The sequence below is a fragment of the Dendropsophus ebraccatus genome, chromosome 7 (genome assembly GCF_027789765.1).
Source record: "Dendropsophus ebraccatus isolate aDenEbr1 chromosome 7, aDenEbr1.pat, whole genome shotgun sequence".
Taxonomy (NCBI): Eukaryota; Metazoa; Chordata; class Amphibia; order Anura; family Hylidae; genus Dendropsophus; species Dendropsophus ebraccatus.
In genome coordinates, this window is record NC_091460.1 from 33,727,827 (window position 1) to 33,744,143 (window position 16,317).

At 40.1% G+C, this 16,317-nt stretch overlaps 1 protein-coding gene across 2 annotated transcripts in view; it reads left to right on the forward strand.

Moving 5' to 3' along the window:
- Positions 1-15,392, forward strand: part of FGFRL1 (fibroblast growth factor receptor like 1) — a 135,731-nt gene extending 120,339 nt beyond the window's left edge. For both annotated transcript variants that reach the window (XM_069977257.1, XM_069977258.1), the window contains 4 exons: positions 5,736-5,816; positions 8,767-9,051; positions 10,221-10,574; positions 11,687-15,392. In XM_069977257.1, the coding sequence (XP_069833358.1) occupies positions 5,736-5,816; positions 8,767-9,051; positions 10,221-10,574; positions 11,687-12,087 (1,121 nt within the window). In that variant the 3' untranslated portion in view covers positions 12,088-15,392. The remainder of the gene's footprint in view (positions 1-5,735; positions 5,817-8,766; positions 9,052-10,220; positions 10,575-11,686) is intronic.
- The last annotated feature ends 925 nt before the right edge of the window (positions 15,393-16,317 follow it).

Consider the following 16,317-nt stretch of genomic DNA (forward strand, 5'->3'; position numbering starts at 1 on the left):
TGGCAGGCTGATCCCTGTAGATTTAGATGGTTATCCCTTTTTTTATGTCCTGACAAGATGTTATAGCTAATTCTTAGAGCAAAGTCTTATGTCTTGTATGTATAGGTTCGGTGTAGATCAGGGATTGCGAACCTTTGCCCCTTCAGTTGTTGCAAAACTACAATTCCCATCATGCCTTGTCCAGGTATGATGGGTGTGTAAAGGGAAACTAATTCCCATTATAGGCCTTAAAAATGAAATCACAAGAGCCCCTTTGTCCCACTATGTAGTAGCAGAATTCCCATGCAGAGATAAATGGCTGCCCTCCTTACCCCCGTTGACCCTTCCTATTGAGGGATGTATACACTGGTTTACTACCTGTTCCCTATAGCTCTTGCTAATCGTTATATCTCCTTCTTGGGACCTGTATGGCTGCCATTATAGTCTTTCCGTGAGTTGTCACCCATTTTTCCCAGATGTATGAATGAAAATTTAGATCGCAGTTTACTATGGGAAAATTTTTAAGCCACGACAAGTGTTTATCGCCTTTGTCCCATGGCGGAGAAGGTGGAGTGGCCTTAACAAGGCCCCGGCTTTTCTTCTGAAGACATTCCCTCATTCTGCTTCATCTGACAGGATTACATCACTTTCCCCTTCATTTCACTACCACCCCCCCCTTCTCTTCCTTGGCTTTTATTCCCTGATCGCCCCCTTGTCCTTACACAAGTGTGGACTGCCTTAATGGTGCATACTGACGGCTTCATCCCCCCCCCCCCACACACACACACCCCCAGCCTCTTCTCTTTGATGTGGTCTCTGGTCTCAGGATTAAGTTCAGGGGGTCACCCTGTTTATTTATGCAAAGCTGGATCTTCTGTGAAATTGGACTTTTAAGGCCCTCCGACATCAAACGCTGCAGGAGTGACAGTCAGGTCGGAGCAGTAGCTGCATCCAGAGCAGCAATCCCATGTACAGTCCATTGGGTGGCAGTAACAGGGTCAGAATGGGACATAAATTCTGCTCTGACATTTGATAGCATATTTATAACGAATTTGAAAATGTTTTTGCCCTGTAGGTTATGGCTGGTTGAGGGTGTATATAACATATACAGAATATAGACTGCTATATAATCTGCTTTAAACACAAAAGCGAGGCCTCTAAAGTCCATAGCACACTACCCATTTTGTATAGGCTGTAAATAATGGGAAGTAGTAGGGCAGGGAGGTAATGGCTCTCAGCTTTGTGATAGTTTTCAACCATTCATCTGCAGCATAAGGAGATAGATACTGTTTGAAGTATTGCTCACTGCCAGCACCAGCCCATCTGGCATTTGCCGAATAGGCAGACTGTCCCTGCTGGTAATTTCTGACATTTTTTTTTTTTTTTTTATGTAAGCAGAAACCTTATGCAGATCATGTCATGAGTGTAGAGCTGGTCTAAGAGAGTGCTCTGATACTTCTATGAGCTAGGTGCTGAAAATCATTTTCATGCATCATTTATAGGCATCAATAAGTACTGTTAACTGTACTGTCTGAAGCTTTAGATTTGAGGCAGAGACCTAACATTGAGAACAAAACAAACTCTGCTCCATTATATCTAACAAGCTACCCCTTTAATATTATTACATAATCTCCTTACATCTGACACACTCAGTCCTGTTCATATAACAAAGTCAACTCTGCTACTTTGCTCAGAAAAGTCTTCTAACTTATGGCAACCTCACACCCCTTACGTCTGGCTGCTTAATCCTGCTTATTACGACAACCAGTCCACTTCTGAAAAACTCTGCCCTGCTACTGCTGACAAAATGAAAACATTTCGGTAGTGCTACAAATGGCAAAAAAGGCACACGTTTTACTGTATACTACGACTATTGCCACACGTGTTAAAAAAAAAAAAAACCCTGGTATTGCCACTTTACTATTGTGTCTTCTGTTAAACTTAGCTCTACCCCTTATTTCTACTACACTTGACAAACTCAGCTCTGCTACTTCTAACCCAGGTCTGCTACATCTGTAAGTTGTAGATGTGTGTGCATGATTCCAATGGAACGGTGTGACCTAGCAGTATATAAAGCTTTAATGGACGGTGCAGACAGGAGCTGTGTGTGAATGAGCTCCTAGTGTAAGGAACCTGTGATGGAAGTGAAGGTAGAAACATCTGCTGCACATGATACCTTTCTATTAGACGTATCGGTAAAGTTTTCTTTGGCGCCAATTCAGAACATGAGCTTCCGATTTTTGAAAGAAAGGAAATGAAGCTGTCAGTGCGAGCGCTTGTTATAACTGGTAACACGAGGAAACGGGGAAATATGTGGAATCCAGACGCCATCGATAAGGACTCGGACCGAATTTCACTAAAATTTTCGCCCCTCGGAATGCATGAAGGCTACTTAGGGAATTATTTATTGGCTTATAAACCTTCTGATTTATTAAGTAGTGGCGGTATGTAATTGCTGTGCATTTCTTCCAGAAACAGCGCCACCTTGGCTCAAAGGCTGTGTGAGGTATTGCGGCTTAGCCAGTAATAGTTGGACAAACATGTAATACATCATCCCTGCTAAACTACAGTTATAGCAATCCCTTTAACCCGTTCCACATCTCACCACAGTTAAGGAGTTACCCAGGATTAGAAAATAAAATAACTGATCTCTTACAGAAACAGCGCCACTCTTGTCCTCAGTTTGGGTTTGGTATTGCAGCTCAGATCCATTGAAGTGAAGACGGCTAATCGTCATACCACAGACAACCTGAGGACGAGGGTGGCACTGTTTTTGGAAGCAGGCAACAGTTTTTCTAATCCTGAATAACCACTTTATTGGTTGGCCACAGCCTAGGATGGTCAAGGTCCCCAGATAGTAAGCTGGATTTTCAGGATTTCCTTATTATTTTGATCATTCGTAATAAAAATTGAGCTCAGCCAATTAGAGCGATGTCCCGCAGCAGAGATACCGGGAGCCCCCGAAGCAAGCCGGGACAGTGACGGTTAAAGGGGGCTGACTAGAGATGAGCGAACCTGGAGCATGCTCGAGTCGATCCGAACCCGACCTTTCGGCATTTGATTAGCGGTGGCTGCTGAAGTTGGATAAAGCCCTAAGGCTATGTGGAAAACATAGATATAGTCATTGGCTGTATCCATGTTTTCCAGACAACCTTAGAGCTTTATACAAGTTCTGCAGCCACCACTAATCAAATACCGAACGTTCGGGTTCGGATCGACTCGAACCCGGTTTGCTCATCTCTAGGGCTGACTATTACATACTCGCAGCAGGATGACAATGTCACCGTGAGTATGTAATCTCATTGAAGTCACAGTAAAGGTATCCGCTATGGATTTCGTATGTGTGTGAACCCACCTTTGGGGTAACTCAATGGCCCCTTTAAAGGGTTTATCCAGCATTAGAAAAAAACTGCTGATTTCTTCCACGAACAGCGCCACCCCCTGTCCTTAGGTTGTGTTTGGTATTTAAAATAAACCCCATTCACTTCAACGGAACTGAGCTGCAATGCCACATACAAACTGATGACAAAGGAAGCACTGTTCCTGGAGGAAATCGGCTATGTTTTTTAGAATCTTGGACAGTCAATAAAAAATAGTCCCTGGCAGCTTGATCTCGGCAAACCCTAAAGTGCCTGGCGTCTTTAAGCCGCAATATGATCAGTCTGATGGGGCCGGGCATTGTCTTGTTGGTGAGCGGTGGTAGTGCCCAGCTGGCACAGGCATCAGTCGAGCTATTTACAGAGTGGGCACCACGTCCCTCCGCTGCTCGGTTAACGGACTGTGTCTTGTCAGTAAGTGCGCAGGTTTCTAATATTTGGCAGGATAACAAGGGGAGAGCAACATCTTCAAAGGATCAAATAGATTTCAAGCCTTGCGGCCGACATCAAAGGCTTGGCAGCCACTCAAGTGGTAGTGGGGAATGCCTGTCACATGCTGGAAGTATATGTCAATGGTGGGTACTCTTGTAACACAAGTGCTGGGGGGAGGTGGGGTGGTAAGCTACTTGTAGCCCCTCAGCTCCAACCCTCCCTCCCCGCCTGGCATAATGAAGTGCGGCATTGGATGGGCCCCTCATTGGGTGTAATCGCCATTGGTTTTACATTACAGACGCCAATACGATCACGTTTATTTTTGCTTTCAACTCCGGAGCTCAGAATCCCAGAGGAAAGTTCATTGCATGAAGTACAATCCATAAATTGCTGCTCCATTCAGGAAAATGAATGCCTTAAATTCCTTCCAGTACCTTGTGAGATGCAGCCTGTGCCGGCCACCTCCGCTCGCTGTAATGTCTGCTTACTGGGTTACACGCTTTTACATATGTGCGGTAGAAATCAGCTATAAGAACCCTTCCTAGGGAATGAATAGAATACGAGAACTGCAGTAAAGACTGACACTGTCACTGGGATGTTGTAAGCTGGGTGACAACCTTACCGCCGTCTATAAGTAATCACTACCTGATTAACCTCAAAAATAACATGGGTGGGATTTATACTAAAGGATAGTTCAGGAATTATTATAATAAAAAAAAATAATAATAACGACAATAATAATAATAATAATAGTTGTTGTTAAAAATAACAATAATAATTAATAAATTATTATTGTTATTAGAATACATTCTAGATAATTATTATAATTACTGAATTTAATTAAAATAAATAAAAAATGTACACAATGGGGGAGTTTTATCAAACATGGTGTAAAGTGAAACTGGCTCAGTTGCCCCTAGCAACCAATCAGATTCCACTTTTCATTCCTCACAGACTCTTTGGAAAATGAAAGGTGGAATCTGATTGGTTGCTAGGGGCAACTGAGCCAGTTTCACTTTACACCATGTTTGATAAATCTCCCCCTATATTTTTATAAATCAATTGTTTTTCTTTATGTTTTTATTAACCCAATGTTTTCTTATCCTTTTAGGCTGGGTTCACACTGTGTTTTTGCAATGTCTTTAACGTATACGTTTTATGGAAATAAACGGATGCAAAAGCGGATGCAATTGTGTGTCATCCACTTGGATCCGTTTTTCCATTGACTTTAATTTAAAAAAAAAAAACGGATCGAAATGGATGTGTTTTTTAAAGTACAGAAAAATATTGTTGACTATGTTTTTCTGTCAGTTAAAAGTAACCAATTAAAAACAGATACGTTAAACGGATTGCAAAAACGCAGTGTGAACCCAGCCTAACATCTAAAGTCGCACTGAGAACTTCCAATGCTGTCCTGAGCTGTTAGACAGGCAGAGCTCAGCTGAAGTTAAACAGTGATTTAAAAAAATAACAGTTATGAAAGCAGGACACAAACAATAAATATTAAGGGTAGGTTCACACGTACCGGATCCGCAGTGGATTTCTCGCTTTGCAGTGGATTTCCACCCGGAGCCCCGCCCCCAAGTATACATTACCTGCTCGGCGCCGCGGCTGTGTGACACTCCCGGCTCCCCTCGCTCCTCTTTAGTCAATCAGTGCACCGCAGCACTGATTGGCTGAAGAGGAGCAAGGGGAGCTGGGAGTGCGGGCGGGGTGTTAAAGGGGCCGGGACTGCGGGTTGAGGGTGGCGGCGGGGTTAAAGGGGCCAGGTCCCATACAGGCGGATCCAGTACGTGTGAATGTACCCTAAAAAGGTACTTGTCAGACTGGAAAGAATACACTACTTTCTGCAGGACATACAGCAGCTGCCAAAGTACCCTTTAATGAGAAATTTATATTGAATATTTTTAGCAGTGAAATAAAAATATTCACATTTTTATTTTGTAGATGATTCCAGTGCGGGAAAACCCAACCAACCTCCTGATGGGCATAATCCAGATTTAGAAGAATTCTCCAACAAGCAATGGGGTGAGTTGACAGTTTTGACGCTCAAATTTTTTTGATTATATACTGTTCAATATGTGCTAAAATAAGTATACACCTGATAGGCCAGATTATCAAATTCTCTGGATTATTGGACATATGTCAGAAAATGATGTATTCTTTCTTACCCTTTCTAGAAAAAGATTCAAAGAAACACAGATATAGAAAATATTCATCTAAATCAAGCTTTTTGTTCTGGCTTTCTAAAAGTCATAATTATTATGCAATTTTTGTGTTGGAACTACATTTTTTAAAAACAAAAAAACTTCTGGATTATTGGATTATGAATAAAAGAAATCTTTTATATATATTTTTTACAGGGTTATCCACAATTAGAAAAAAAAAAACAACAAAAAACAGCACCACCACTGTCTTCAGTTTCTATGTGGTATCACAACTTGCCTATATTCACTTCTATGGAACTGAGCTGCAATACCACACACAAACTGAGGACAAGAATGGGGCTGTTTCTAGTCCAATCATGATTGTCAATTGACTGCAGAATAACAATTTTGTACTTAAATTCATACATTTTTATTACTTCATATCTGTAGAGATTTCATACCCCATTATCATATACAGCAGGGATGGGGAACCTTTGGCCCTCCAGCTGTTGCACAACTACAATTCCCATCATGCTAAAGCTTCGGCTATCCAGGCATGATGGGAATTGTAGTTTTGCAACACCTGGAGGGCCGAAGGTTCCCCTTGCCTGATATACAGTATTGAATATTTTTAAATTGCCATAGCACCAGCTCAATAGCTCCAGTCTAGTAAGCCCCCTTCCTTATATCAATGTCTCTTTGAGTCGCCCCATCTCTGAAGACCAACCAGTTTTTCCCCAAAACATTTATTTTTCTGCTGCGAGGGTGAATCGGCTTCTGTACTGTACTGTAGTAAGAAGCTTATTGAGCAGGGTGATGGCGTCACCTCCTGTGAATGTGGCCTTTCACTGTATACATGGAAGGATATTTGCAGCATATGTTTAGCGTTGACTTTGACAAGTATTCGACTACAAGCAACGGAAATCTGGCTGCAAAAAAAACATGAAAAATCCAATTGACGATCAAACGACATAAGTGTATTTATTGTAACGAATGTGCTGACTACTCAAGAGGCTAATTTATCCACATTTGGCTTGTTTGTATATGTTTATAGTGGTGGGTGGACATATAAATGTGTTATTCATCATCTATAATCCCTTTTTGGCCCAATGACTTGTTGACTCCTTAGGAGTAAATCCCTGTCCATATACCCTATTAGGGAACATTGATGTCATAAAGGGGGTAGACTCTCTCACTTATTTGGTGTGTATCCTTCTGCACAGTGTCTTAAAAGTTGGGTGTCGGGATACATAGCCATTATTACCACCAGGTAGTCATCTACATCTACTTGCATTGATCATGTGATCGCCAGTCTATGTGATATCAGAATGTTTTTTTAGACTTGAGAGAAGAAACTCATGGACAGGCAATAACTTTGCCAGTACCAGGTACTAGGCTAGGCACTAGTTTTAAAAAGGACCACTTAAAAATTAGATATTATTTACTATCATGAAATAGCTGAGGGTACCCAGTTTACACAACTTTTTACAGTTTCTTGATGCACCCTTCCGTTCCCGAGATATGTGGGTTTTTAATTTGTCTGACATTTTAGTTAATAGTCAGAAGGGCGTGAACTTAAAGGGGTACTTCGGTAAAATGTTCTTTTCTTTCTAATGAAATGATTTGTAATTTACTTCTATTTAAAAATCTCAAGCCTTCTAGTACTTAGCTGCTGTATGTCCTACAGGAAGTGGTGTATTCTTTCCAGTCTGACACAGTGCTCTCTGCTGCCACCTCAGGAACTGTCCAGAGCAGTAGAAAATCCCCTTTAAAAAACCTTTCCTGCTCTGGACACTTCCTGTCAAGGACAAAGGTGGCAGCAGAGAGCACTGTGTCAGACTGGAAAGAATACACCACTCTACTGTAGGACATACAGCAGCTGATAAGTACTAGAAGGCTTGAGATTTTTGAATAGAAGTAAATTACAAATCTTTTTAAGCTAATAACACCAATCTATATGAAAGAGAAAAAAATCCCCTGGAGTTCCTCTTTAATTTCCATAATGGAAGTGAATCAGCTGATGGGTGTGACTATACAGTCAGGGGATGTGAATTGTTTACATTGAGTGGCGTGTATGACTATAGATACAGGTGTATAATCACTTGATATTCAGCCCCTTAATAAAAATTAAATTCACGCCCATCTGACTATTAACTGAATTGTCAGAAACAATAAAGCCACATATCTCTGGAATGGAATCACGTATCAAGAGACTGTAAAAAGATGTGTAATCAGGGCACCCTAAGCTATTACATTATATGAACATCTTATTTTTTGGGGGGGAGTTGGCTACAGGTTCCCTTTAAGGCTATGTTCCTACTTCGTAATAATCAGGGAAGGCGGCTGTCTTATAATTCAGGAACAAGAAGACGGCACTCCAGTACTGTGAATACGTAATCGTTTATTCACCCATACACGTACAGCTATGTTTCGACTCAAGCATGAGTCTTTTCCGAACTTGGGCTTGTACTGGAGTGCCGTCTTCCTGTTCCTGAATTATTATCCTGAGGAGTCGGGGGTCGACTACCGTTGGGACGTGCACCCACTGGCTGGAAGCCATTTGACTTAAAGTCTACACAGTGCCATTCAGCTTCATTCTTTACCTGTCTTATAACATAGATGGCCCTAATAATGATTGTTATTTGCGGCGGTCTATTTTACGAGAAGTTTCCTTCCGACAATATTGTTTAGCAGTGGGAACATGGCCTAAGCAATAATCACATTCATGTATGCCTCCTTCTGGTCTTATATGGTGCCCCAGGTCCACCAACACCTTTAGGAAGTGTAATTTGTTGTATTATTTATGATTGTTATGTCATTTTTTTTTTCAGTCCGACCTCGCTTTACCCAACCTGCAAAAATGAGGAAGAGAGTCATTGCCCGTCCGGTGGGGAGCGCTGTACGTCTAAAATGCATTGCCAGTGGAAATCCCAGGCCAGAGATCACGTGGCTGAAGGACAACAAGCCGCTGACCACTCAGGAGATCGGAGAGAACAAAAAGAAGAAGTGGACGCTCAACCTGAAGAGCCTGAAGCCAGAAGACAGTGGCAAGTACACATGTCAGGTGTACAACAGAGTCGGACAGATCAATGCAACCTACAAAGTAGAAGTTATCCGTAAGTACCATTCATTGGGATTTTCTTGGCACCTCTCGTCTTTCTCTTCCGTATCAGCAATGATGAGAAGCACATGAGCTGGCCAGCCTGGTGCTCTCCGAGAAGGAACCAGGCAGTAGACATCTGGTAGCAATAACCATTCAGCTGTGTAGAGATACTAAAAACATGTGTTTACACTAAAACCAGGAGCACAGACAGGGAAATGAATCAGCCCTCATCCCCATGTCAGATTTGGCATTTTCATTGTATCAGAACCCAGGATACATAAAGGACTACCATCCCAGATCTGCCGGTGTACCTAACAACTCGTATCTGCTCTTGGACGCCTTTTGGCTGGATTACAGCAGGCTACATTATAGTAATATAGGATATAACAAAATAACAAAGAGCAGCTTGTAAAAATAGAAAACTTTTATGAGGTGGGAAACATTTGGCGTGGGTCGGTATAAGGCTAGTCCTGGATCACATCTTCTTACCATAGACTTGCCAGATATTTTGTTTGACATCTGTGCATTAATATGTTTAGGTCTTGCAAAAAAATCATATATCTGTGCATCAGTGAACTGACTAGAAATATTGGGTTTACATTTAGAAGTATTTTAGATTAAGAAAAAAAAATACTTTTTTAATAAAAAATAATTCACCCGTAAAAAGCATTTTAAAGTCCCCAGTGGGAAAAATGTTTCCCTTTTAAAGTCATATTATCACCAGTAAAAGAAAACATTTCCCCTTTAAATTTAAAGTAAGGAAATAAGGGAATGGCTATTAAATATGTATTTCCTCTCTTTAAATTAAAATTTTTTTCGATTAAAAAAAAAAAAACATAAAATATTTCCTCTTTAAATAGTCCACAATAAAAAACAACATTCTCCTTTAAATTAAAAAAATAAAATGTTTTAATAAACAAAAAAAATCCCCTTTAACCCAAGAAGTCCATGAGCCTTCATACCACGATGTGAAGGTTAATATCATTATAGTATTTTTGCCAGTTTGATATGTTATAATGTACAGCAAGTTTCCTTTTGGCCACTAGATGTCAACGTAGTGCACATACTTCAAAAGCAATCCCATTTACCCATTTACCACCTGCTGTAAAACTGATCTCACAATACGCTTTACAGAAATACATTGAATTTAATGACTCTTTTTATCTTTTCTATCTTCATCAGAGAGAACAAAATCTAAACCCATACTGACGGGTAACCATCCGGTCAACACTACAGTGGATTTTGGGGGCACAACTTCCTTTCAGTGTAAGGTCCGCAGTGACGTTAAGCCAGTGATCCAGTGGTTGAAGAGGGTGGAATACGGCTCGGAGAGCAAGTACAATTCCACCATCGACTTTGGTGGCCAGAAATTTATCGTCCTGCCCAATGGAGATGTTTGGTCTCGACCTGATGGTTCCTACTTAAATAAACTCATCATAACACGAGCGAAAGAAGAGGATGCTGGCATGTATATTTGCCTTGGTGCCAATACGATGGGATACAGCTTTAAAATTGCATTTCTGACCGTACTACCAGGTAAGCCAAAACTATTTTATGTGAAAAGTATAATAAAATTAAAGGGGGGTTTTCACCTACAGTGGAAGCAGCAATATTGGGGCTAAGCCAGTATTTGGGAGAATGCTATGTTCTCCCTTCTTCTATAAAATGCAATACAACAGTGATCTGTGTATGATATTGTGGTATTCAATGGAACTGAGCTGCAAAACCCACAAACTGAATACAGGAGAGGTGCTGTTTCTGGAAGAATGTGCTCATGTTTTTATAAGACTTGATAACCCTTTAAGGCAGAAGCAAAAATGGAGTCCTGGCCGGACAACTCCTTAAAAAAAAAAAAACATGCACTCACCTCCGTAGCTGTCATGCCACCACCGGTATTATTCCACTCCCTCTCCGCTGTGTGGCCACTTCCAGGTTTGGGGTTGTAACTTTGCAGCCATTGCAGACTGGATACCAATGGGTTGGGGACAAATGGCATGTTATTTGAATGGAATGTTGTTTTCTTTTTGTTTTTTTTATTCATCACTACAAACCGAAATATGTGCACAAGGCCCAAAACTGTATAGGAGGTAGCAACTGCACCTTGTAATAAAATAATTGGGCAACTGACTGCCGATATATCTGAAAGACCTTGATAAACATGATATTGTCTGGCACAGTGAAATCTGGAACTGGAAACTTTGCGCGAGCGGACTGCATAGCTGAAATGACTAACTTGTTGATATTAGTGGAAGGTATTAGTGACAATTAACCACATTTTATTTCGAGGCTGCTCCCAGCCGCCAGACTCACTGCTGAGCCATGGTATTTTTGAAACCACATGTGGCCGGAGAAGGTTTATTCTGCTACATTGAGGCAAAGACAAGATAAAACAGAACCTTGGAGATCCGTGCCGAACAAAAGCAAACTGTTTGTTTGTCCTTTAAGACCTTAATGGGACACCTACAACAAAGCCTTATTTGTTGGCAGCGTATTCTGCTACTTGGCAGATGTTGTGTTATCAGAATACCGTAGAGCACTAGTAGTCCGGAGTTCTGCCTGACATCTGTTCTTCATTTGTCTTTTCTGGTTTTAATCAGTTGCATCCATTTTTTTTCATCAACTTTTTTTTCCTTCTTTCCTATCTACAGATCCAAAGCCTCCCATTGCACCTGTGAGTATGTCGCCAAGTAGTCTCCCATGGCCCGTGATCATCGGAGTTCCAGCCGGAGCAGTTTTCATATTCGGAACTATTCTCCTATGGCTTTGCCAAACCAAGAAGAAACCATGTTCTCCTCCCAGTGCGGCTGTGGTCCACAGACCGCAGCCAAGAGTCTGTATACCGCAAATGGTGGACAAAGACTGCATCTCCTCCATAAACTACGAGGAGTACGTTGCTCAACAGCAACATTTACTTCCCCAAGGACCTATTTTGGCCAACGGTGTGGCATCAAAAATGTACCCAAAGATTTACACGGACATCCATACCCATACGCACTCTCATGTTGAAGGCAAAGTTCATCAGCATCAACATATTCACTATCAGTGTTAAATGCTATACACAAAGAACTTATTTCTTCTGCGGTACCTCACAAAAAGACTGCCTGGTTCAGCCTACACTGCCAGTAGACATGAATATGTTATGACTAATGGAATCATGAAGGATGATATAGAATCTCCGTGTAATCGGGGGACTTTGTTGCTGTTTTGTATTGAGAAGCACTGTGCTCCGACAATAAGTGGGTCGACTATCATTCAGTGCCGTATCCCTCTCAAGGGTCACCAAGCTTACTAGTCCAGTTGTCACATTTGTGCCTTTTTTTTTCTTTGGTTGGCCAAGCTTCAGGTACTGGTCAAGGTTTTGGCCTTCCGAAAGGTCCACAGAAGTATGGAAAGTCAACCATTAGACAGACCTGCATGAAGGCAGTATTTCTTAGTATTAGAGATAAGCTAGCATGTTCAACAGTGGAAAATAATTTCTTGAGTGATTTAATGTTCCTCAAAGTGCCTGCTTCTGTTTACCCTCAAACACCCTCTTAGTTAAATCTCGCCTTGTCTCCCCACGTCCTTGTGTCTTCTTGATGGACACCACTGTTACCATAGAAGATCAAGCACAGTCGAAGCTGGAAAGACCTAGGGTATGGGCTCCCTAAACCAAACTGCTTAGGATAAAAAGTGCTTAAAACTCACTTAAAGAGTATTTTCGAGAAAAACAAAATGTTACAGATAACAAAAGCAATAACATTTCACCGTCTCAGAAAGATGCCTTATAATCATGACTATAATGAGTACAGACTTTATAAAGCAATTTTGTGACTATAGAAAATGTGTAATTCTATATAGATTTTAAACTAAAGCCATGTATATTTAATTTATTTTGTTAAACAGAAAAAATGTCTATGTAAAATATTATTTTCGACAAAATGTTAATTTTTATTTTTTTTGTATGCTTTTTCTTCATGTGACTCCCAAATGTTCCTTATGTAGCAATGTGTAATGACTGTTTAAAGAGTACGGTACAGGGCAGGGGGCACTTATTTTTTTTTAGCTGTCCCTTAGGCTGTCCTTATTGTTATCATTAAATGGTTGGGTTATGTTTTGTATACTTTGCTCAGTTTTACCTATGTCATTGCAGTGCTCCTCTTGACAATCTTGTACAGAATATCCCCTCATTCCTAAGATCAAAGCTTTATAAGACATTTGGTTAAATGTATATTGTATACCTGTTGCTGAGGACTATTATGTGTGCGCCAGATTTGTCTGTTATTCTGCCAGCATTTTTGTAATTTCTCAATCTGAAAATTTTTTAATTTTTTTTAGAATAAAAAATGTCCTGGAATTTTCTAACATACATCATCATACATACATACATAACATAAGGTATTAAAAAAAAAAAATCTTAGTAATTTATCACTAAAAATAAAGGAAATGGTATTTAGAATAGCGCCACCTTGTGACTCAAATATTATTTAAAAAAAAAATTGTATTTAATATTTAAGGAAGTCCGATTTAAAGAGGTTATCCAGAATTAGAAAAATGTAATTGCTTTCTTCCAAAAACAATGCCCCCCCTATCTTAGGTTATGTGTGGTACTACAATTTAGCTCTGTTGATGTCAATGGAATTTATCTGTGATAACACGAAAGTGGTTCTGTTTCTGAAAAAAAAAAAAGTGTTTGTGTTTTTCTAAGCCTGGATAACTCCTTTAACTATTTTTTCATTTACATTTACAACCTTAACTATTTTACAGGATAAAGACTGCTTATAAAAATTATAGGTGTTACCCATGTTAGACAATCATTTTTTATGTTAGAGCACTCTCCCATACTGATCACACCATGCTGAGACCGCTAATGATCAGCAGTAATCTTTTCAAGTAGGTGTTTAGTTTTCCTGCAGCACCACCACAGGTGAAATAAGGTATTACATGATGCTCACTGAAATCCACCAGCTGTCTATTTAATACAGAGATGTTCTAGGTACTCCACGCTTTTTGTAGTACTGTTATGTTCCCTATTAAGATATTTTTCAATAGGTTTCCTACAACCTCTTAAACTTTCACAATTGTAGACATCTTAGGGGAGATTTATCAAACATGGTGTAAAGTGAAACTGGCTCAGTTGCCCCTAGTAACCAATCAGATTCCACCTTTCATACCTCACAGACTCTTTGGAAAATGAAAGGTGGAATCTGATTGGTTGCTAGGGGCAACTGAGCCAGTCTCACTTTAAACCATGTTTGATAAATCTCCCCCCTTATTTTCATTAAAAATGTAAAATTTAATCAGTTGACATTTGTGATATGATTAATAAATTATATAAATGCCACCCCTATTATCTAGCCAAACAGTATGTATCTCCCATGTGCCTTATGATGTTTCTTTCTGTGTGAGTGAAACTACTGTTATTGGTGTAAGATCAGCACAAAAGAAAATAAATAGTAAAAAAAAAAAAAAAACATAAAATGTATATTGGGCTAGCAGGAATAATACAAAGATAAAAAAATAAAATATATGCACACAACTAAACTTTGTCCCCCACCCCTTGACTATAAGTTCATCACAAACATTGGTCATAGATGTTGGACTGTGGGTTTATCTATAACAGTAATGGGGAACCTTCGGCCCCCCAGCTGTTGCAAAACTACAATTGCCATCATGCCTGGACAGCCAAAACCAGGCATGACAGGAATTAGAGTTTTGAAAAAGCTGGAGGGCTGACATTGCTCCATCCCTGATCTATAAAGAACACTATATATATATATATATATATATATATATATATATAATGTTAAAACCAAGTCATGAATAAACAGCTCAAAAATCTTTACTTTCTCGCTTCATAATACTATAACCCGAATAAGTTAACTAAGGGAAAAAATTTCCAGACTCTTTACAGATTTCTCTAAATCTTTAGTAGATGCCTATGACTAGACTCAACTAAAAAAAATGGAATTCAGAAATGATCGGTACGCCAAAGCCAAGCCATTACTCCAGCTTAGTCCGCACGCGTCATTCACGAAACATATGGAAATCTTCATCTAATTTTTTTTAGGTGTGTTTGTACAGTTAAAAATAATAATCCCAACTTCTGGGCAAAAATATCTTTTTATAAGATTTTATTTTTGGTAACAGGAAAAAAGTTTTTGGTTTTTGTAAATGTTAGAACCCCGTTTGTATCTAATGAAGCTCAATGTCTGATAATCTCTGTAATATCGCCTCCCTTTTGTTTTGTTTTATTGTTATTTTATTTTTTTGCATCTAGACATGTAAAAGTGTATATTATACATTTTTGTATAGTAAGATGTGTATGAAAATGTGCCATATGTGGCTTTTATAAAATCTGCTTATGGTTCAGAACCCATTGTTTCCGTCTTGTTTTTCTTTTGCATAATTGCTTTATTATATATTCATTATTATTATTAGGGAGTCAATGAAAAGGAGGATCCATTGCTGTTTCATTACAGGTAAAAGCAAGTTTCTTAAAGGAGAACTTCGGTAAAAAGTAAAAATCCAGTGTGGGCGAGTGGTAACATAATTATATATACTTACCTGTTTCCGGCCTCCACTAACTTGGTTCCACCTCTCATTCCCAATTTTCTCCCGGTTTCTGTGTTGTTAAGACTACACAGGAACCTACCCATTCAGCCAGTCAGTGACTGCAGATGTGTCCCGCCTCAGTTACAGTGGGCATATCTGAGCAAAGTCGTGACACTGCAGACTAGAAGATGCAGGAAGCCAGCAAGTGACCATGACCATGAGTGCTATGCTGCGGGGACATCTGGAAGGGTAAGTATTCTTAAAGAGGAAGCCCCTTGAACACTAAACTCACAAACAAGTTAACTCACCCTTTCCCGTGCCTCTGTTGCACCACTCAGGGGTTCCGTTTGCCGCCGCTAGCTGTCATCTTCATCAGGAAAGTGGGTACTTCATATATACCTGGCTCTTCCAGCAGCAATGTCACAACCAGCTGAGCGAATCAAAGGAGCAGCAGGGGTTCCTCCCACTGGGGGCGGGCCGGCCCGCCTCCAGTGCTTCAAGCCCAGGAATAGAATGGTGCCGTATGTGGGAACCGAGCTGCGGTTCAAAAACAGGACCAGCTACCCAGCACCATTTCAGCCATGAGATAAACTTAAAGTCAATGTACTGCTGGTACATTCGCTTTTAGCAGCTCAGAACTGGGAAAAGGAGACTGAATAGATAATAACAAGTATGGAATGAATTATTAGTCTCACCGTGGACAGCAACATATTAAAGGTTATGTTTAAGTGGAATACCCCTTTAA